The sequence below is a fragment of the Hordeum vulgare genome, chromosome 3H (assembly GCF_904849725.1).
Source record: "Hordeum vulgare subsp. vulgare chromosome 3H, MorexV3_pseudomolecules_assembly, whole genome shotgun sequence".
Lineage (NCBI taxonomy): Eukaryota > Viridiplantae > Streptophyta > Magnoliopsida > Poales > Poaceae > Hordeum > Hordeum vulgare.
Genome location: NC_058520.1, coordinates 85,924,772 through 85,949,039, shown reverse-complemented (window position 1 = coordinate 85,949,039; position 24,268 = coordinate 85,924,772). Strand labels below are relative to the sequence as shown.

The window sequence follows — 24,268 nt, the reverse complement described above, 5'->3', positions numbered from 1 at the left end:
GGTTTGGGTTTAATCTTGGGTCTCTTCATTAGTGCAGCAACTGTTTTGCCATTTCACGAAGTATCCCTTCTAGCCCTTGCCTTTCTTGAAACTTAGTGGTTTTACTAACCATCAACTATTGATGCTCCTTGATTTCTACTTTCGCAGTGTCAAACATCGCAAATCGGTCAAGGTTCATTGTATCTATCCTAGATATGTTATAGTTAATCACGAAGCTCTCACAGCTTGGTGGCAGTGACTTTGGAGAACCATCACTATCTCATCTGGAAGATTAACTCCCATGATTCAAGCGATTGTCGTACTCAGAAAATCTGAGCACACGCTCAACGATTGAGCTTTTCTCCTTTACTTCATGGACAAAGAATCTTGTCGGAGGTCTCAAACCTCTTAACAAGGGCACGAGCATGAAATCACAATTTCATCTCTTAGAACATCTCTTTATGTTCCATGACGTTTCAAAACGTCTTCGGTGCCTTGCTTCTAAGCCATTAAGTATTTTGCACTAAACTATCGCGTAGTCATCAGAAACGTGTATGTCGGATGTTCACAACATCCACAGACGATGCTCGAGGTGCAGCACACCGAGTGGTGCATTAAGGACATAAGCCTTCTGCGCGGCAATGAGGACAATCCTCAGTTTTACAGACTCAGTCCGCAAAGTTGCTACTATCAACTTTCAACTAAATTTTCTCTAGGAACATATAAAAACTGTAGAGCTATAGTGCAAGCCACATAATAATTCATAAAGACCTTTGACTATGTTCAAGATAATTAGAGTTTAACTAATCAAATTAATTTTAAACTCCCACTCAAAAAGTACATCTCTCTAGTCATTTGAGTGGTACATGATCCAAATCCACTATCTCAAGTCCGATCATCACGTGAGTTGAGAGTAGCTTCAGTGGTAAGCATCTCTATGCTAATCATATCAACTATATGATTCATGCTCGACCTTTCGGTCTCATGTGTTCCGAGCCATGTGTGTACATGCTAGGCTCATCAAGTTTAACCCGAGTGTTCCGCGCATGCAACTATTTTGCACCCGTTGTATGTGAACGTTGAGTCTATCACACCCGATCATCACGTGGTGTCTCGAAATGACGAACTGTCGCAACGGTGCACAATCGGGGAGAACACAATTTGAGCTTGAAATTTTAGTGAGAGATCACCTCATAATGCTACCATCGTTCTAAACAAGATAAGGTGCATAAAGGATTAACATCACATACAATTCATAAGTTACATGATATGGCCATCATCAAGTTCTCCTTGATCTCCATCACCAAAGCACTGGTATGATCTTCTTGTCACCGGCGCCACACCATGATCCCCATCATCATGATCTCCATCATCGTGCCGCCATCGAGGTTGTCGTGTATGCTATGCCATTACTACTAAAGCTACGTCCTAGCAATATAGTAAACGCATCTGCAAACACAAACGTTAGTTTAAAGACAACCCTATGGCTCCTGTCGGTTGCCGTAGCATCGACGTGCAAGTCGATATTAACTATTACAACATGATCATCTCATACATCCAATATATCACATCACGTCGTTGGCCATATCACATCACAAGCATACCCTACAAAAACAAGTTAGAAGTCATCTAATTGTTGTTGCATGTTTTACGTGGTTGCCATGGGTATCTAGTAGGATCGCATCTTACTTACGCAAACACCACAACGGAGAATGTATGAATTGATATTTAACCTCTCTCCAAGGACCTCCTCGGTCAAATCCGATTCAACTAAAGTTCGAGAAACCGACACTCGCCAGTCGTCTTTGAGCAACGGGGTTGCTCGTAGCGATGAAGCCAGTCTCTCGTAAGCGTACGAGTAATGTCGGTCCGAGCCGCTTCAATCCAACAATACCACGGAATCAAGAAAAGACTAAGGAGGGCAGCAAATCGCACATCACCGCCCACAAAAACTTTTGTGTTCTACTTGAGATAACTGTTGGAATTATGCCCTAGAGGCAATAATAAATGTATAGTTATTATTATAATTTCTGTATCAAGATAATAGTTTATTATCCATGCTATAATTGTATTGAATGAAGACTCATTTACATGTGTGGATACATAGACAAAACACCGTCCTAGCATGCCTCTAGTTGGCTAGCCAGTTGATCGATGATAGTCAGTGTCTTCTGATTATGAACAAGGTGTTGTTGCTTGATAACTGGATCACGTCATTAGGAGAATCACGTGATGGACTAGACCCAAACTAATAGACGTAGCATGTTGATCGTGTCATTTTGTTGCTACTGTTTTCTGCGTGTCAAGTATTTATTCCTATGACCATGAGATCATATAACTCACTTACACCGGAGGAATGCTTTGTGTGTATCAAACGTCGCAACGTAACTGGGTGACTATAAAGATGCTCTACAGGTATCTCCGAAGGTGTTAGTTGAGTTAGTATGGATCAAGACTGGGATTTGTCACTCCGTATGACGGAGAGGTATCTCGGGGCCCACTCGGTAATACAACATCACACACAAGCCTTGCAAGCAATGTAACTTAGTGTAAGTTGCGGGATCTTGTATTACGGAACGAGTAAAGAGACTTGCCGGTAAACGAGATTGAAATAGGTATGCGGATACCGACGATCGAATCTCGGGCAAGTAACATACCGAAGGACAAAGGGAATGACATACGGGATTATACGAATCCTTGGCACTGAGGTTCAAACGATAAGATCTTCGTAGAATATGTAGGATCCAATATGGGCATCCAGGTCCCGCTATTGGATATTGACCGAGGAGTCTCTCGGGTCATGTCTACATAGTTCTCGAACCCGCAGGGTCTGCACACTTAAGGTTCGACGTTGGTTTATGCGTATTTGAGTTATATGGTTGGTTACCGAATGTTGTTCGGAGTCCCGGATGAGATCACGGACGTCATGAGGGTTTCCGGAATGGTCCGGAAACGAAGATTGATATATAGGATGACCTCATTTGATTACCGGAAGGTTTTCGGAGTTACCGGGAATGTACCGGGAATGACGAATGGGTTCCGGGAGTTCACCGGGGGGGCAACCCACCCCGGAGAAGCCCATAGGCTTTGGGGAGACACACCAGCCCTTAGTGGGCTGGTGGGACAGCCCCAAAGGGGCCTATGCGCCAAGAGAAGAAAAATCAAAGGAAAGGAAAAAAAAGAGGGAAGAAGTGGGAAGGGAGGGGGACTCCTCCCACCAAACCAAGTCCAACTCGGTTTGGGGGGGGAGTCCTCCCCCCCTTGGCTCGGCCGACCCCTTGGGAGTCCCTTGGACCCCAAGGCAAGGTCCCCCTCCCTCCTCCTATATATATGGGGCTTTTAGAGCAGATTTGAGACGACTTTCTCACGGCTGCCCGACCACATACCTCCATAGTTTTTCCTCTAGATCGCGTTTCTGCGGAGCTCGGGCGGAGCCCTGCTGAGACAAGATCATCACCAACCTCCGAAGCGCCGTCACGCTGCCGGAGAACTCTTCTACCTCTCCATCTCTCTTGCTGGATCAAGAAGGCCGAGATCATCGTCGAGCTGTACGTGTGCTGATCGCGGAGGTGCCGTCCGTTCGGTACTAGATCGTGGGACTGATCGCGGGATTGTTCGCGGGGCGGATCGAGGGACGTGAGGACGTTCCACTACATCAACCGCGTTCTCTAACGCTTCTGCTGTACGATCTACAAGGGTACGTAGATCACTCATCCCCTCTCGTAGATGGACATCACCATGATAGGTCTTCGTGCACGTAGGAAAATTTTTGTTTCCCATGCGACGTTCCCCAACAGTGGTATCAGAGCTAGGTTCATGCGTAGATGTCTTCTCGAGTAGAACACAAAAGGTTTTGTGGGCGGTGATGTGCGTTTTGCTGCCCTCCTTAGTCTTTTCTTGATTCCGCGGTATTGTTGGATTGAAGCGGCTTGGACCGACATTACTCGTACGCTTACGAGAGACTGGTTTCATCGTTACGAGTAACCCCCTTTGCTCAAAGATGACTGGCAAGTGTCGGTTTCACCAACTTTAGTTGAATCGGATTTGACCGAGGAGGTCCTTGGATGAGGTTAAATAGCAACTCATATATATCCGTTGTGGTGTTTGCGTAAGTAAGATGCGATCCTACTAGATACCCTTGGTCACCACGTAAAACATGCAACAACAAAATTAGAGGACGTCTAACTTGTTTTTGCAGGGTATGATTGTGATGTGATATGGCCAACGCTGTGATGTGATATATTGGATGTATGAGATGATCATGTTGTAATAGAAATATCGACTTGCACGTCGATGGTACGGCAACCGGCAGGAGCCATAGGGTTGTCTTTATACTAACATATGTGCTTGCAGATGCGTTTACTATTTTGCTAGGATGTAGCTTTAGTAGTAATAGCATAAGTAGCACGACAACCACGATGGCAACACGTTGATGGATGATCATGGTGTGGCGCCAGTGACAAGAAGATCGTGCCGGTGCTTTGGTGATGGAGATCAAGAAGCACGTGATGATGGCCATATCATGTCACTTATGAATTGCATGTGATGTTAATCCTTTTATGCACCTTATTTTGCTTAGAACGACGGTAGCATTATGAGGTGATCTCTCACTAAAATTTCAAGACAAAATTGTGTTCTCCCCGACTGTGCACCGTTGCTACAGTTCGTCGTTTCGAGACACCACGTGATGATCGGGTGTGATAGACTTAACGTTCACATACAACGGATGCAAAACAGTTGCGCACGCGGAACACTCGGGTTAAGCTTGACGAGCCTAGCATGTGCAGACATGGCCTCGGAACACATGAGACCGAAAGGTCGATCATGAATCATATAGTTGATATGATTAGCATAGGGATGCTTACCACTGAAACTATACTCAACTCACGTGATGATCGGACTTGGGATAGTGTAAGTGGATCATGAACCACTCAAATGACTAGAGAGATGTACTTTTTGAGTGGGAGTTTAGCATATAATTTGATTAAGTTGAACTCTAATTATCTTGAACATAGTCTAAGTCCACTTTGAATATATTTGTGTTGTAGATCATGGCTCACGCAAGTGTCATCCTGAATTTTAATACGTTCCTAGAGAAAGCTAAGTTGAAAGATGATGGAAGCAACTTTGTAGACTGGGCTCGTAATCTTAAGCTAATCTTACAAGCTGGAAAGAAGGATTATGTCCTTAATGCTGCGCTAGGAGATGAACCACCCGCTACGGCTGATCAGGATGTTAAGAACGCTTGGTTAGCACGTAAGGAGGACTACTCAATAGTTCAATGTGCAGTCTTGTATGGCTTGGAACCGGGACTTCAACGTCGCTTTGAGCGTCATGGAGCATTTGAGATGTTCCAGGAGTTGAAGTTTATCTTTCAGAAGAACGCCCGGATCGAGAGGTATGAGACCTCCGATAAATTCTATGCTTGCAAGATGGAGGAAAACTCGTCTGTCAGTGAACATGTGCTCAAAATGTCTGGGTACTCAAACCGTCTAGCTGAACTGGGGATTGAACTCCCGCAGGAAGATATCACTGATAGAATCCTTCAATCACTGCTGCCAAGCTATAAAGGCTTTGTGTTGAACTACAACATGCAAGGGATGAACAAGTCTCCCGGCGAGTTGTTTGCGATGCTGAAAGTCGCAGAGTCTGAACTCCGTAAAGAGCATCAAGTGTTGATGGTGAGCAAGACCACTAGTTTCAAGAGAAACGGCAAAGGAAAGAAGGGCAATTCGAAGAAGAGCGGCAAGCCTGTTGCCAATCCGCCGAAGAAGCCCAAAGCTGGACCTAAGCCTGAAACAGAGTGCTTCTATTGCAAGGGTATGGGTCACTGGAAGCGCAATTGCCCCAAGTATCTGGCAGATAAGAAGGCGGGCAAAGAAAAATCAGGTATATTTGATATACATGTTATTGATGTGTACTTAACCGGCTCTCGTAGTAGTGCCTGGGTATTTGATACCGGTTCTGTTGCTCACATTTGCAACTCGAAGCAGGAACTGCGGAATAGACGAAGGCTGGCGAAAGACGAAGTGACGATGCGCGTAGGAAACGGTTCCAAGGTTGATGCAATCGCCATCGGCACAGTGTCACTTCAGCTACCATCGGGATTAGTGATGAACTTAAATCATTGTTATTTAGTGCCTGCGTTGAGCATGAACATTATATCTGGATCTTGTTTATTGCGAGACGGTTACTCTTTTAAGTCTGAGAATAATGGTTGTTCTATTTCTATGAGTAACATCTTTTATGGTCATGCACCGAATGTGAGAGGATTGTTCATATTGAATCTTGATAGCGACACGCATATACATAACATTGAGACCAAAAGAGTTAGAGTAAACAATGATAGCGCCATATTTTTGTGGCACTGCCGCTTGGGTCATATTGGTGTAAAGCGCATGAAGAAACTCCATGCTGATGGACTTTTGGAGTCACTTGACTTCGATTCACTTGACACATGCGAACCATGCCTTATGGGCAAGATGACTAAGACTCCGTTCTCCGGAACAATGGAGCGTGCAAGTGACTTGTTGGAAATCATACATACCGATGTGTGTGGTCCAATGAGCGTGGAGGCACGCGGCGGATATCGTTATTTTCTCACCTTCACTGACGATTTAAGTAGATATGGTTATGTCTACTTGATGAAGCACAAGTATGAAACATTCGAAAAGTTCAAGCAATTTCAGAGTGAAGTGGAAAATCATCGTAACAAGAAGATCAAGTTCCTACGGTCTGATCGGTGGGGTGAGTATCTGAGTTTCGAGTATGGTACTCACTTAAGACAATGTAGAATTGTTTCGCAGTTAACACCGCCTGGAACACCACAGCGTAATGGTGTGTCCGAACGTCGTAATCGTACTTTGTTAGAGATGGTGCGATCTATCATGTCTCTTACTGTTTTGCCGTTATCATTTTGGGGTTATGCATTGGAAACAGCTGCATTCACTTTAAATAGGGCACCATCGAAATCCGTTCAGACGACACCATACGAACTGTGGTATGGCAAAAGACCAAAGTTGTCGTTTCTTAAAGTTTGGGGATGTGATGCTTATGTCAAAAAGCTTCAGCCTGAAAAGCTGGAACCCAAAGCGGAAAAATGCGTCTTCATAGGTTACCCAAAAGAGACAGTTGGGTACACCTTCTATCTCAAATCCGAGGGCAAAGTGTTTGTTGCTAAGAACGGAACTTTTCTCGAGAAGGAGTTTCTCTCGAGAGAATTGAGTGGGAGGAAGATAGAACTTGACGAGGTTGTCGAACCTCTCATCCCTCTGGATGGTGGCGCAGGGCAAGGGGAAACCTCTGTCATTGCAACGCCGGTTGAGGAGGAAGTTAATGATGATGATCATGAAACTCCAGTTCAAGTTTCTGTTGAACCACGCAGGTCGACGAGATCACGCGCTGCTCCAGAGTGGTACGGTAATCCCGTCTTATCAATCATGTTGTTAGACAACAATGAACCTGCAAATTATGAAGAAGCAATGGTGGGCCCAGATTCCAACAAATGGCTAGAAGCCATGAAATCCGAGATAGGATCCATGTATGAAGAACAAAGTGTGGACTTTGGAGATACTACCTGAGGGCCGCAAGGCTATTCAGAACAAATGGATCTTTAAGAAGAAGACGGACGCTGACGGTAATGTGACCGTTTATAAAGCTCGACTTGTGGCAAAGGGTTTTTCACAAGTTCCAGGAGTTGACTACGATGAGACCTTCTCACCTGTAGCGATGCTTAAGTCCGTCAGAATCATGTTAGCAATAGCTGCATTTTTCGATTATGAAATCTGGCAGATGGATGTCAAAACGGCGTTCCTTAACGGTTTCCTTAAGGAAGAGTTGTATATGATGCAACCCGAAGGTTTTGTCGATCCTAAAAATGCTGACAAGGTATGCAAGCTCCAGCGATCCATTTATGGACTGGTGCAAGCATCTCGGAGTTGGAACAAACGCTTTGATGAGGTGATCAAAGCATTTGGGTTTATACAAGTGGTTGGAGAATCTTGTATTTACAAGAAAGTGAGTGGGAGCTCTGTGGCGTTTCTAATATTATATGTGGATGACATATTACTGATTGGAAACAACGTAGAGTTTTTGGAGAGCATAAAAGGTTACTTGAATAAAAGTTTCTCTATGAAGGACCTAGGAGAAGCTGCTTACATACTAGGCATTAAGATCTATAGGGATAGATCAAAACGCCTGATAGGACTTTCACAAAGCACATACCTTGATAAAGTTTTGAAGAGGTTCAAAATGGAACAGTCCAAGAAAGGGTTCTTGCCAGTGTTACAAGGTACGAGATTGAGTAAGACTCAATGCCCAGCAATTGATGAAGATAGAGAGCATATGCGCTCCGTCCCCTATGCTTCAGCCATAGGCTCTATCATGTATGCAATGCTGTGCACTTGACCGGATGTTAGCCTGGCCATAAGTATGGCAGGTAGGTTCCAGAGTAATCCAGGAGTGGATCACTGGACGGCGGTCAAGAATATCCTGAAGTACCTGAAAAGGACTAAGGAGATGTTTCTCGTGTATGGAGGTGACGAAGAGCTCGCCGTAAAAGGTTACGTCGATGCAAGCTTTGACACAGATCCGGACGACTCTAAGTCGCAAACCGGATACGCATTTATTCTTAATGGGGGTGCAGTAAGCTGGTGCAGTTCCAACCAAAGCGTCGTAGCAGATTCTACATGTGAAGCAGAGTACATGGCTGCCTCGGAGGCGGCTAAGGAGGGTGTCTGGATGAAGCAGTTCATGACGGATATTGGAGTGGTGCCAAGTGCACTGGATCCAATAACCTTGTTCTGTGACAACACTCGTGCCATTGCCTTAGCAAAGGAACCAAGGTTTCACAAGAAGACCAGACACATCAAACGACGCTTCAACCTCATCCGCGACTACGTCGAGGAGGAGGACGTAAATATATGCAAAGTGCACACAGATCTGAATGTAGCAGACCCGCTGACTAAACCTCTTCCACGACCAAAACATGATCGACACTAGAACTGTATGGGTGTTAGATTTATTACAATGTAATTCACATAGTGATGTGAGGGCTAGATTATTGACTCTAGTGCAAGTGGGAGACTGTTGGAATTATGCCCTAGAGGCAATCATAAATGTATAGTTATTATTATAATTCCTGTATCAAGATAATAGTTTATTATCCATGCTATAATTGTATTGAATGAAGACTCATTTACATGTGTGGATACATAGACAAAACACCGTCCCTAGCATGCCTCTAGTTGGCTAGCCAGTTGATCGATGATAGTCAGTGTCTTCTGATTATGAACAAGGTGTTGTTGCTTGATAACTGGATCACGTCATTAGGAGAATCACGTGATGGACTAGACCCAAACTAATAGACGTAGCATGTTGATCGTGTCATTTTGTTGCTGCTGTTTTCTGCGTGTCAAGTATTTATTCCTATGACCATGAGATCATATAACTCACTTACACCGGAGGAATGCTTTGTGTGTATCAAACGTCGCAACGTAACTGGGTGACTATAAAGATGCTCTACAGGTATCTCCGAAGGTGTTAGTTGAGTTAGTATGGATCAAGACTGGGATTTGTCACTCCGTATGACGGAGAGGTATCTCGGGGCCCACTCGGTAATACAACATCACACACAAGCCTTGCAAGCAATGTAACTTAGTGTAAGTTGCGGGATCTTGTATTACGGAACGAGTAAAGAGACTTGCCGGTAAACGAGATTGAAATAGGTATGCGGATACCGACGATCGAATCTCGGGCAAGTAACATACCGAAGGACAAAGGGAATGACATACGGGATTATACGAATCCTTGGCACTGAGGTTCAAACGATAAGATCTTCGTAGAATATGTAGGATCCAATATGGGCATCCAGGTCCCGCTATTGGATATTGACCGAGGAGTCTCTCGGGTCATGTCTACATAGTTCTCGAACCCGCAGGGTCTGCACACTTAAGGTTCGACGTTGGTTTATGCGTATTTGAGTTATATGGTTGGTTACCGAATGTTGTTCGGAGTCCCGGATGAGATCACGGACGTCATGAGGGTTTCCGGAATGGTCCGGAAACGAAGATTGATATATAGGATGACCTCATTTGATTACCGGAAGGTTTTCGGAGTTACCGGGAATGTACCGGGAATGACGAATGGGTTCCGGGAGTTCACCGGGGGGGCAACCCACCCCGGGGAAGCCCATAGGCTTTGGGGAGACACACCAGCCCTTAGTGGGATGGTGGGACAGCCCCAAAGGGGCCTATGCGCCAAGAGAAGAAAAATCAAAGGAAAGGAAAAAAAAGAGGGAAGAAGTGGGAAGGGAGGGGGACTCCTCCCACCAAACCAAGTCCAACTCGGTTTGGGGGGGGGAGTCCTCCCCCCCTTGGCTCGGCCGACCCCTTGGGAGTCCCTTGGACCCCAAGGCAAGGTCCCCCTCCCTCCTCCTATATATATGGGGCTTTTAGAGCAGATTTGAGACGACTTTCTCACGGCTGCCCGACCACATACCTCCATAGTTTTTCCTCTAGATCGCGTTTCTGCGGAGCTCGGGCGGAGCCCTGCTGAGACAAGATCATCACCAACCTCCGAAGCGCCGTCACGCTGCCGGAGAACTCTTCTACCTCTCCGTCTCTCTTGCTGGATCAAGAAGGCCGAGATCATCGTCGAGCTGTACGTGTGCTGATCGCGGAGGTGCCGTCCGTTCGGTACTAGATCGTGGGACTGATCGCGGGATTGTTCGCGGGGCGGATCGAGGGACGTGAGGACGTTCCACTACATCAACCGCGTTCTCTAACGCTTCTGCTGTACGATCTACAAGGGTACGTAGATCACTCATCCCCTCTCGTAGATGGACATCACCATGATAGGTCTTCGTGCGCGTAGGAAAATTTTTGTTTCCCATGCGACGTTCCCCAACAATAACATCTACGCATGAACCTAGCTCATGATGCCACTGTTGGGGAACGTGGTACGGGAAACAAAAAAATTCCTACGCACACGCAATACCTATCATGGTGATGTTCATCTATGAGAGGAGATTTCTGATCTACGTACCCTTGTAGATCGCACAACGGTAAGCGTTAAGAAACGAGGACGATGTAGTGGAACAGCTTGCATGATTCAAATCACCATAGTCGTACACTCCATCCCACGATCTCATCACGATCCGTCTCGCGAATTTCATCATGATCCATCCCGCGATCTCATCATGATCCTTCCCGATCTAGTGCCGAACGGACGGCACCTCCGCGTTCAGCACACGTACAGCGCGACGATGATCTCGGCCTACATGATCCAGCAAGAGAGACGGAGAGGTAGATGAGTTCTGCGGCAGCGTGACAGCGCTCCGGAGGTTGGTGGTGATCTATTCCAGCAAGGCTCCGCCCGAGCTCCGTAGAAATACGATCTAGAGGGAAATCTACGAAGTAGAGGTGTCGGGATGCACGTGGCAAAAGTTGTCTCAAATCAGCCCTAATACTTCAGTATATATAGGAGGGAGGGGGAGGGACTTGCCTTGAGGCACAAGGGATCCCCAAGGGGTCGGCTGAATCAAGGGTGGAGGAGTCCACCTCCAATCCTAGTCCAACTAGGATTGGAAGGTGGAGTCCTTCCCTTCCTTCCCACTTCCCCTTTTTTTCTTTTTCATTTGATTTTCTTTATCTCCTGTGCATAGGGCCTCTTGGGCTGTCTCACCAGCCCACTAAGGGCTGGTGTGGCACCCCTAAGGCCTGTGGGCTTCCCCTGGGTGGGCTGGCCCCCCGGTGAACATCCGGAACCCATTCGTCACTCCCGGTACATTCCCGGTAATGCGCGAAAACTTTCCCGTAATCAAATGAGGTCATCCTATATATGAATCTTCATCTCCGTACCATTCAAGAAACCCTCGTGACGTCTGTGATCTCATCCGGGACTCCGAACAACATTCGGTAACCAACCATATAACTCAAATACGCATAAAACATCGCCGAACCTTAAGTGTGTAGACCCTGTGGGTTTGAGAACTATGTAGACATGACCCGAGGGACTCCTCGGTAAATATCCAATAGCGGGACCTAGATGTCCATATTGGATCCTACATATTCTACGAAGATCTTATCGATTGAACCTTAGTGTCAAGGATTCATATAATCCCGTATGTCATTCCCTTTGTCCTTCGGTATGTTACTTGCCCGAGATTCGATCGTCGGTATCCGCATACCTATTTCAATCTCGTTTACCGGCAAGTATCTTTACTTGTTCCGTAATACAAGATCCCGTGACATACACTAAGTCACATTGCTTGCAAAGCTTGTGTGTGATGTTGTATTACCGACTGGGCGCCGAGATACCTCTCCGTCACCCGGAGTGACAAATCCCATTCTTGATCCATACTAACTCAACAAACACCTTCGGAGATACCTGTAGAGCATCTTTATAGTCACCCAGTTACGTTGTGACGTTTGATACACACAAGGCATTCCTCCGGTACCAGTGAGTTATATGATCTCATGGTCATAGGAATAAATACTTGACACGCAGAAAACAGTAGCAATAAAATGACACGATCAACATGCTACGTTCATTAGTTTGGGTCTAGTCCATCACATGATTCTCCTAATGATGTGATCCCGTTTTCAAGTAACAACACTTGCCTATGGTCAGGAAACCTTGACCATCTTTGATCAACGAGATAGTCAACTAGAGGCTTACTAGGGACAGTGTTTTGTCTATGTATCCACACAAGTATTGTGTTTCCAATCAATACAATTATAGCATGGATAATAAACGATTATCATGAACAAAGACATATAATAATAACTAATTTATTATTGCCTCTAGGGCATATTTCCAACACCTTCTTTGTTCAATCTTCATGCAGGCAGGTACATTATTATGCTCTCGGACATCTACGCATATTGGGGCCTAGCCCAACCACACGTGCCCGTGCCCGAGCCACCAGTCGAGTATCAGACGCCAGTTTATCAGTGGGAGCCAGAGGAGCTCACACAGCAGTGGCATCCTCAGTCCACTCCAGAGTACCGCGGAGCAGGTTATTTCCCTCCTTGGGAGTAGACTAACTTAGGCCAAAAGCCTAAGCTTGGGGGAGTACATGTTCTCACCGACTTTACATTCTTGCTTATGCTTTCACTTTGTTCGAAGGTGTTCACACTTTGCCACTGTATCATCCATGCTAGTTTATTTCTTTTTCTCGTTTTCTTTTCGTGTGTCTGTCTAGTTTGAGAAAAACCAAAAAGATTTTCTTGTTCTTCCTTTGCTTGTTGAGAGCTTTCCCGTGTAAATAGTTTTCTTTTTCTTTGGGTCAAGGTAGAAGACCATGGTTACAATGTTTAATGGCTCTCGCATGCATATTTGTTTATCTGTTAAAGAGCCATATTACTTTGTCTTCTCCTTTGTGTTTGCCTGCAGATTCCAGCGTAGTCCAATGCACGAGCACTCTTATTATTGTTCACATCATTCGGTCGTGCAAGTTAAAGGCAATAATGACGATATATGATGAAGTGACTGAGCCTGGAAAAGCTAGTATGAACTCGATCTATTTTGTTTTTGTAAATATGACTAGCTCATCGTGCCTGATTCAGCTTTGTTGTGAGAGAAACATGTTTGCAATGACAACTTAGAGATCATAGTTGCTAATGCCATGCTTATTTAGCTAGGAGCTTATAATGGTTTGTCTTGGATGCCTACATGAATTTTGAGATGACTGTGTTGTAGTATGATAGGATGGTATCCTCCTTTGAATGATTCAAGTGGCTTGACTTGGCACATGTTCACGCATGTAGTTGAAAAAAATTCAACATAGCCTCTATGATGTTCATGTTTATGGTGATTTATGTCCTACTCATACTTGCACTCAATGTTATTTAATCTCAATGCATTTTGATGACTGTTCTCGCTCTCTAGTTGGTCGCTTCCCAGTCTTTCGCTAGCCTTCACTTGTACTAAGCGGGAATACTACTTGTGCATCCACCACCATAAACCCAAAGTTGTTCCATATGAGTCCACCATACCTACCTATATGCGGTATCTACCTGCCGTTCCAAGTAAATTTGCATGTGCCACTCTCTAAATCTTCAAGAAATAATCTGTTTTGCATGCCCGAACTGCTCATGTGGTGACAGGGGGCTATCAGTATCTTCCGTGCTAGGCGTGTTATCCTCGATATGTGTTTATTCACTATCATTCACGAGAAAGGGGCCGGTAATTGGGATTCCCAGTTCCATGCTCAAATCGAAAAGATAATTGCAAACAAAACTCCCCCAGGATTGATGTTGGTATGGACGGTACCCGAGGATTCGGCTAGCCGTGGAGTGTGATTGATTGGTGGTGGGGGAGTCAAAACTTTACTTTTCTATTTGGGAACCGCCTATAGCATGTGTAGCGTGGAAGATGTTGAGAAATCTTAGTCATTGCGTTGACAATGAAAGCATGTCACCCAAAATTATTATCTCTGTTTCAAAAGCTTGAGCTCTGGCACCTCTGCAAATCAATGCTTCCCTCTGCGAAGGGTCTGTCTATTTATGTTCCTGTCGAGTCATCCTCCTCTTATAAAAGCACCAATTAGAGAGCACCTCTGTCATTTTTATGCTTTGCTTTTAACTGTGTTGAGTATGACTGTGACTGGATCTTCCTTGCCATGAATTACAATGTTTAGTCAGCCCTTGGTCTTTGAAGGTGCTCTGCATTTATGTTTTGCGGTCTAAGAAAGAGCTAGCGAGATACCATATGTTCGTACTGCTTCATGTTGTTTTGATTGAAGTGTTGACATTTGAGGCTTATTATTATTTGCTCGCTAGCTGATTATGCCATTGATATGAGTTTACCGTGAGACCTAGATGTCATTTGCTTATGTGGTTAGCTTGTGATCTTGCTAAAATTCTGGTTATGAGTAAGACATAGTTGCAACAACAAGATCAAACAGAGTTCGTCAAAGTTTTTCTTTTGTCTCTTTCAGTTTGTCAACTGAATTGCTTGAGGAAAAGCAAGGCTTTAAGCTTGGGGGAGTTGATTCGTCTCCGTCGTATCTACTTTTCTGAACTCTTTTGCCCTTGTTTTGGACTCTAATTTGCATTATTTGAATGGAACTAACCCTGACTAACGTTGTTTTCAGCAGAATTGCCATGGTGTTGTTTTTGTGCAGAAATAAAAGTTCTCGGAATGACCTGCAAATTTACGGAGAATTTTTCCGGAATTAATGAAAAATACATGCGCAAAGATCCACCGGAGGAGGTGAGCCAATGGGCCACAAGCCCACCAGGCGCGGCCACCCCCTTGGCCACGCCTGGCAGGCTTGTGGGCCCCACAGAGCTCCACCGCCTCCAATCTCAGCTCTATATATTCCGTTTCACCCGGAAAAAATGAGGAAGAAGGATTCATCGCGTTTTACGATACGGAGGCGCCGCCACCTCCTGTTCTTCATCTCGAGGGCAGATCTGTAGTCCGTTCTGGGCTCCGAAGAGGGGAAATCGTCGCCATCGTCATCATCAACCTTCCTCCATCGCCAATTCCATGATGCTCTTCACCGTTCGTGAGTAATCTCATCGTAGGCTTGCTGGACGGTGATGAGTTGGATGATATCTATCATGTAATCGAGTTAGTTTTGACAGGGATTGATCCCTAGTATCCACTATGTTTTGAGATTGACGTTGCTACTACTTTGCCATGCTTAATGCTTGTCACTAGGGCCCGAGTGCCATGATTTCAGATCTGAACCTATTATGTTCTCGCTAATATATGTGTGTTTTAGATCCTATCTTGCAAGTTGTAGTCACCTACTATGTGTTATGACCCGGCAATCCCGGAGTGACAATAGCCGGAACCACTCCCGGAGATGACCATAGTATGAGGAGTTCATGTATTCACCAAGTGTTAATGCGTTGGTTCGGTTCTTTATTAAAAGAAGAACCTTAATATCCCGTAGTTTCCATTAGGACCCCGCTACCACGGGAGGGATGGACAATAGATGTCATGCAAGTTCTTTTTCCTAAGCACGTATGACTACATACGGAATACATGCCTACATTAGATTGACGAACGGGAGCTAGTTACTTATCTCTCTGTGTTATAGTTGTTATATGATGAATCACATCCGGCATAATCATCCATCACCGATCCAATACCTACGAGTCTTTTACTACTGGTCCTTGCTACGTTACTTTGGTGCTACTGTTGTCACTGCTGCTACTGTTACTCTGCTGCTACTGTTGTTACTTTGATGCTCCTGCTGTTACTTTGATGCTACTGGTTACTGTTGCTATTGCTGCTTTCATACTACCTTGCTACTGATACTTTGTTGCAGACACTAAATCTTTCAGGTGTGGTTGAATTGACAACTCAACTGCTAATACTTGAGAATATTCTATCGCTTTCCCTTGAGTCGAATCAATAAATTTGGGTTGAATACTCTACCCAGGAAAACTGTTGCGATTCCCTATACTTGTGGATTATCAGCCGTGTCCATGGTTAAGGACGGTCGTTTGACTGGTCAAGTGTCAGTCTTACAGTCGAGTACAAGTTGGTTGAACAATAATGGTTGTGGATATCTATCGGTATTGTGGAACAATTTATTATTAACATCTTGGTTTTAAGATTATCCTGAAGGTTGGTTGTACCACCCGGATAATTGTTATTTATTTTATGTCTTTTCTGTGGTGTCGCTAAGATGCCCGATTATGGCCGTTATTTATTTTTATGTCATTTTTGTGGTGTCGCTTAGACACCCGACTGTGGCCGTTATTTATTTTTATGCCATTTCTATGGTGTCGCTAAGACGCCCGATTGCGGCTTGTTATTTATTTTATGCCCTTTCTGTGGTGTCGTTAAGACGCCCTACTGCGGCTTGTTATTTATTTTATGCCCTTTCGGTGGTGTCACTGAGACGCCCGACTGCGGTTGTTATTTATTTTTATGCCTTTTCTGTGGTGTCGCTAAGACGTTCGACTGCGGCTTGTTATTTATTTTTACGACCTTTTTGTGGTGTCGCTAAGACGCCCGACTGTGTCTTGTTATTATTTTTATGCCCTGTATGAGGTGTCGCTTAGACGTTCGACGGTGGTAAATTAATACTTGTTAACCTTTCGAGGCGTCGCTCCAGACACCCGATCGGTGATTTTTTTTTCTTTTCTGTTGGAATATCTCGGGAAGATTACCGCCCGATTTATACACTAACTTAATTTATTTCTAACACCTCTATTTGATGTGTTATGATCTGAACTATGCATATTAATAATTAACTGCATGTATCTCATCTTTTATGTAAATTGTTTGCGAGTATTTTTCGAAGTACTCACTGACTTGTTGATGTGGTCAGATATGCATGAAGGAGTCTTTATGGATGAAGAGTTCGACATCTAGAAGAGTCCCGGTCAGTCTTATGATCCTGGAGTCTGTCACTGTATTATTTCAGCGCTTGTGCCACCACGAATAAATCATCAAGGTTCACTCCCACGCTTACGAGCTTTCTTTCTTAATAGAAAGCAACCCAAGATGCATTTTTTGACGTTTTGTACACTAGCCAATTATCCATCCTTCTTCGTTTAGAATTTTTTTGTACAGATAGGATGAAAGTATCTAGAGTTTCGAGGGATCAGACGGTTCCCACTTCCCAAGCCACCCGTAAAAATCCTCAGCGACTCAACTCATCATCCCCTTTCTTCCTCGTCGTTCTCCCAGACTCTCCACACGACCACTCTCCCCCGCTCAGCTCCCACCCTCGCCTCCCATGGCGTCTCTCCTCTTCCAACCGCACACGACCCCGACGGCCTCCCCGCGCGCCGTGGCCAGGCCCAGGGCCGGGGCCATCACCTGCGGCCCGCGCGACAACCGCGGCCCGCTCCAGCGCGGCCGCTCCCTCTCCACGGAGGCCATCCACGCCGTGCAGTCCCTCAAGCGCCTCACCGCCGCCGACCGCTCCCCGTCGGCCGCCCGCGGCGCGGCCTCCGCGTCCCTCGGCCGCCTCCTCCGGGCCGATCTCCTCGCCGCCATGGCCGAGCTCCAGCGCCAGGGCCACTGGTCCCTCGCCCTCGCCGCGCTCCATGTGGCGCGCGCCGAGCCCTGGTACCGGCCCGATCCGGAGCTCTACGCCACGTTCGTCTCCTCCTCGCCGCCCTCCGAGGCCGCCGCCGGCGCCGTGGACGCGCTCGTGGAGGCGTTTCTCGAGGAGAAGGAGGAGAGGCGCGGCGGGCTTATCTCGGAGTCGGAGGGGCCGTGGGTGGGGGTGGACGTGTACAAGCTCACCAGGCTGGTGCGCGCGCTGGTGGCCAAGGGCAGGGCGCGCGCGGCGTGGCGGGTGTACGAGGCGGCGGTGAGGAGGGGAGGCTGCGAGGTGGACGAGTACATGTACCGGGTGATGGCGCGGGGGATGAAGCGGCTGGGGCTCGAGGCCGAGGCAGCGGAGGTGGAGGCGGACTTCGCGGAGTGGGAGGCCAGAGTCTCGCCGTCGGCGAGGCATCTGCTCGACAATATGCGCGCGAGGGAGAGCAACAAGACGACGGCGGCGGCTTAGTATTTTTGTACTGCAAAAAAGTAAATTGAGCGTACACGAGTGTAACCACTGTATTTTTTTTTACTGGAAAACTAAAAAATGTCGTGCTGCCATACTATGGTGTGGGGACACAACTAGCCCCAGTTCGTGTCCAGAAAGTTCACAGCGAGCAAGTTCAGGTTTCATGGACAATTTCACCGTTTTGACCTTTTTACATAGTTTCGCCTTATCTGACTTGATTACGATCTTTTTTTTGGATGTGTTTCTTTTTTTACCGTCTACACATCTTACCGTCGCAAACAATGACGGTAGGATCGTCCCTATCACCATTGTCTATAGCGGTAGGATCTGTATGCTTACTGTCACATCCGATGGTGTTAGGAAAAAGATTATATCCGAAAAAAGTTCACAAACAGGACCTTATGGAGTTGTACATTAGGGATAGTTCTACGGACATGCATCCCTAAGCTTGCCCAAGACCCTATATAGACATCAACATTCCAAAAGTCACCTATGCAGCCATGGTCTCACTCGGTCAAGTATGTGTTCACACGGACACAAAATGTCATTCGAACTACATCATGTCAGTCGGGCATGCCTATGCACTCGGACTGCATCAGGCCGTGGGCAACGAAGAGATTGCAACGGTCACACACTTGAACTATCACATGAAGTGCAGTGAAGACGAGCGTTACTGATAACGCTAGAGTTAGAGATGTCGTTACTAGTAACTCTCGTAGTTATTAGCATTTACTCGCCCTTGTAATTAAGTCCCGCCAGTCGCGGTGCACTCTATATAAGCCATCCCCGGGCTCCTTAGCAAGGGTTCGCCATTCTGTACTATCAAATATTCTATAAACAAACACGAGCCACCGAGGCTTGAGAGGTAGGGTCGTTACCACTCCCGAGTGGGGCCCGAACTCGTACATCCGAATATAACCACTTCCCCCTAGCTAGGCTCCGTCCCTCATTCGTACCCCCCGTATTATTGTCAGGATCATTCACACGACAGTTGGCACCCACCATGGGGCTGCGCATCTAGCAAATCCGGCGAGTAAGAGTTTTACCTTTTCCGTCACCATGATGACACTCGGCGGAGAGATCCTCTTCAGCTCCATGACCTTTGTCGTCGACGACTCAGCGTGGCTGCAGAATGCGCCACTAGACACTGACGCCCTCCCTACTCGAGGTACGTCGCATTTCAGCGCAGCTGCGCATGGGTCCTGGTTCGGCAGCCATCGGTGTCGTGCCACTCCGTACCCCCACGCCCCGCAGTAATTCGTCGCAAGCGCTCCGGGTGTTCTCAGTTGGAGCGGTAGATCAAGCACGCCATGGCCCACCAGGCCATTTCGGGGCAGGTGGCTATGCTTAATTCCGATAAGCCCACTATCAGCCTTTTCCCATCATCGAGCGACGGATCACTCGGCGACTCTGACTGTGAAAGCAATGGAGACGCCGCTGAGGTCTTGATGGCCGACACGACAAGGGGAGGCGGCCCTGGATTCGCCACATAGAATTCTCCTGGGCGTGATGGTGGAGAGTCTCGCCACGATGACGACAACCACCACGTTCCGCGGCCGCTCACAGAGTAGCAGTGGGAGGAACTTCGGCGTAGGAGCGAGCAAGCTCTTCACACCTCCATCACCAGGAACGCACTAGAAGAGATAGCCTTGGAGAACGCACGTCAGCCCACTTTGGCGGAACACGAGCATCTCGAGCGACTCGAGAGTCACTCGACGCTCGGGCCGCGAGGGATCAGCCCGGCTCCAGTCGCAATCGCCATGAGCTGTTTCCGAACAACTGCCCTCACCATATTGAGTTGATGCGAACGCCTCTGCTGAATTTGGCCGCTGCCACTCGGATTGTTGATTCTATCCAGTCGGGTGAGTCTGCGGCCGGAGAAGGCATTCAGTAGATCTAGGCTCTGTTGAAGACTGACATGCAGCAAAACTCTACGGTGTCACAGTCTCGACATTGTATCCATAGAAGGTACGTCCAAGCGGACAAAGTGCGGTCGTCCCACAGCCTGCATGCACTCGGAAGATGTCAAAATCTCCTCCTCTTCCGAGAGGCCCGCATGGAGATCGACGACATGATCATCGGGTTTGTAGTAGAACACCTCCTCTGAGGAGTGGTTCACTCGGACACCAGCCCCATGACCGCGGGCCAAGCCCCAACCGGCACAGGGTTATGGGGATGACGGCTACCGGGCCCCTTGGTTCAACGCGAGGTCCATTATCACGCAAAACGTGGTCGACCGATCACGTGCAGGCCGTGGAGTATATGGCATCGAGTAGTTCGGTCAGCACATCCATGGAGCGCAGATCCCTTTCAATTACCGATTGGCCAAGGGTATCGGCAAGTTCGATGGTGAGTCCAAGACGGAGACCTGGCTCGAGGATTACCGAGTGGTCGTCGAGATAGGCGGCGGTGATGACTTCGTCGCAATGAAGCATCTACCCCTCATGCTCGAGGGATCAGCGAGGGCATGGCTCAACCAACTTCCCTCCAGCAGTATCCAAAGCTAGGGAGATTTAGCCCGAGTGTTTGTCAAAACATTCGAGGGGACTTACAAGTGCCCACGCGGTTTAACCGAGCTACAACACTGTGTTCAGAAGAGTAACGAGACCCTCCGGGAGTACATCCAGTGATGGACCACGTTGCACAACATGGTGGGAAATGTCACCGAGCATGAGGCCGTGTGCGCTTTCAAAGCAGGCACTCGGTATCGGGAGCTCATCCTCAAGTTTGGCCGATCGGGGGATCTGTTCCATAGTCGCGCAGTGGAAATCACCAATCCATACGCGAATGGCGAAGAAGAAGACCGCCCCCGGAGCGGCAAAGGCCGAGATAGTGAAGCCCCTCAGTCGGGAAACACCGGGAAAAACAAAAGCGAAAGGGAGACCCATCGGGCAAAGCCGAAGTAGCTTCTGTCCCAGGGCAGAGCCAAAGCAAGCCCGAGAAGAAGAAGAAAGATTGGGCAGGCAAGAAGAAGGCCGAGTCAAAAAGCCACCTTATCGACCAGCTGTGTCCGTTCCATGCAAGGAAGGACGAGGCGGGCGAGATCATCCCCGCCAAGCACACGGCTCGAGACTATCGCCTTCTCAGGTAGGAGATAGGCGGAGAGATCTCCGGGGACAAAAGCTATGAGGATGGTCAAGAGGCTACCCCCGGGTATCCAAACATCGAGAAAATCCTCATGATCTTCGCCGATGTAGAGAGCAATAGCCGATTGAAAGTCATCAACCGGGAGGTAAACATGGCGGCTCTGACTACCACGAAGTACCTCGATTGGGCAAAGACGCCCATCACATTCGATCAGTCGGACCACCCGGCCAACATCGCCACCCCTCGGAGGCAGGCTTTGGTCATCGACTCACCTATCAACGGGGCCCGACTGTGAAAGGTCCTCATGGACGGCGGCAGCGACCTCAACATCATCTACGTCGATACGCTCACGGCAATGGACATTCCATTGTCCGAGCTGAGCAAGAGCAACATGCAGTTTCACGGGGTCATCCCCGGGAAGAAGGCCGAATCACTCGGTCAGATCACCCTGAATGTCGTATTCAATGGTGAGAATAATTACAGGAATTAAAGACTGACCATTGAGACCATCGACTTCAAAAGCGCCTATCACGCCATCCTAGGTAGGCCTGCCTACGCACGTTTCATGGCCCGGCCATGTTACGTATATCTTAAACATAAGATGCCAGGGCTGAAAGGCGTGATTACATTGACGAGCAATCGGAAGGTCGCGAAAGAATGCCTACAACATGGCTCTCGTATCGCTAACGAGCAAGTCCTGGCGGCTGAGCTCGAAGGGTACAAGAAGGCGGTGTACACTCCCGATTTGCTCAAGTCCAAATGGCCGGCTACTGAGTCCACCTTTCAGTCGGCCGGCGAGACCAAGCAGGTTCACGTCCACCTGACCGATCCGAGTGCTTACATGACAAACATCTCCACTTCACTCGGCGACAAATAGGAAGCCGAGCTCATCCAGTTCCTCCATGAGAACTGGGACATCTTCACATGGAAGCCTTCTAACATGCCACGTGTTCCCAGGAACTCGCTCAGCACCGCCTCCGAGTGGACTCCAAAGTCAACCCTGTCAAGGAGCACTTGCGCCGCTACTCTGTGGAGAAGCGCAAGGCAATCGGTAAAGAGATCGCTCGGCTCCTAGCTGCCGAGTTCATCTGTGAGGTATGCCACTACGAGTGGTTGGCGAACGTAGTCATGGTGCCTAAGAAGAACGTTTCACTCCGAATGCGTATCAACTTCAAGCACCTCAATCGGGTGTGCGAGAAAGACCATTTCCCTTTACCTTGGATAGATCATATCATAGATTCAAGTGCTGGATGCGAACACGTGTTGTTCTTGGATGCGTACTCTGGTTACCATGAGATCTGAATGTATGGACCTGATGAAATAAAAAACAGCCTACATCACCCCCATTCGGGTGTTTTTGCTATATCACCATGCCATTCGGCCTAAAAAAATGTTGGAACTACTTTTCAACGCATGATCCAAAAGTGTCTACAGGAACAGATCAGTCGGAATGTTCAAGCATACATGGATGACATCATAGTCAAGTCAAGGGAAGGTTCTGACCTCCTGACCGACCTTGCTGAAACCTTCGCGAACCTCAGGCGCTTTGGGATCAAGCTCAATCCGGCCAAGTGCACTTTTGAAGTGTCAGCCGGTAAATTACTCGGTTTCCTCGTTTCTAAATGAGTTATTGACGCCAACCCCGATAAAATCGGTGACATAGTCCAAATGAGACGTCCAGAGCGCATCCATGATGTGCAGCGGCTCACGGGCTGCCTCGCAGCCCTGAGCCGCTTCATCTCAAGACTCGGAGAGAAGGCATTGCCTCTTTACCGAGTGATGAAGAAATATGACAGATTTGAGTGGACAAACGAAGGGCAAGTCGCTTTCGACCAGCTCAAAGTCTTGCTACACCCAGCCGGTGTTAGCTGCTCCGAGCAGCCAGGAGCCCTTACTCCTATACATTGCTGCCACTAGCCAAGTGGTAAGCACCGTTCTCACCGTGAAATGCAAAGAAGCGGGCAATGTGTATAAGGTACAAAGGCCCATCTATTACATCTCAGAGGTACTAACTCCCTCCAAACAGAGGTATCCACATTACCAAAAGTTGGTTTACTGTATTTATCTAACTCAGAAGAAGGTGGTCCATTACTTTCAAGATCATTCTGTCACTTTCATCAGTGACGCTCCCTTGGCGAAAATCCGCAATAACAGGGATGCTAGTGGCCGAGTGGCTAAATGGGAGATTGAACTCCTCCCGCTCGAGATCAAGTTTGAAGCCAAAAAGGCGATCAAGTCTCAGCCCCTGGTCGACTTCCTCGACAAATGGATAGAACAAGAGCAGACGGCTCCTCACGTCTCCGAACATTGGACCATATTCTTCGATGGATCCAAGATGATCCATGGTTCAGGGGCTGGAGTGGTTCTCATCTCCCCTAGGGGAGTCCGACTGAACTATGTGATGCAAATCCACTTCGACTCATATAACAATGAGTCCAAATACGAAGCCCTCCTGTATGGGCTCCACATGGCCATCTCTCTTGGTGTGCGATGATTGATGGTTTAAGGCAACTCGGACCTCGTTGTTAACCAGGTGACGAAGGAATGGGACATTCAAAGCCCAACCATGACAGTCTACTGCAATTCAGTTAGAAAGCTAGAGAAGAACTTCAAAGGGTTGGAGTTGCACCACGTGCCCCGAGCCAAGAATCAAGCGGTTGATGACTTGGAAAAAATCGGATCCACTTGGAAAGTTGTTCCAAAAGGCATGCT

The 24,268-nt window shown here is 47.4% G+C and overlaps 1 protein-coding gene across 1 annotated transcript; it reads left to right on the top strand.

The window, feature by feature from the left end:
• The first annotated feature begins 17,584 nt into the window (after window positions 1-17,584).
• Window positions 17,585-18,662, top strand: LOC123439584 (protein THYLAKOID ASSEMBLY 8, chloroplastic-like). The gene has a single exon (XM_045116277.1). It carries the CDS (start codon window positions 17,687-17,689, stop codon window positions 18,467-18,469), a length of 783 nt encoding a protein of 260 aa, XP_044972212.1. The 5' UTR covers window positions 17,585-17,686; the 3' UTR covers window positions 18,470-18,662.
• The last annotated feature ends 5,606 nt before the right edge of the window (window positions 18,663-24,268 follow it).

What these genes read in the sequence shown, in the direction of transcription:
- LOC123439584 (XM_045116277.1), top strand. Translation starts at nt 17,687, where the DNA reads ATGGCGTCTCTCCTCTTCCAACCGCACACGACCCCGACGGCCTCCCCG.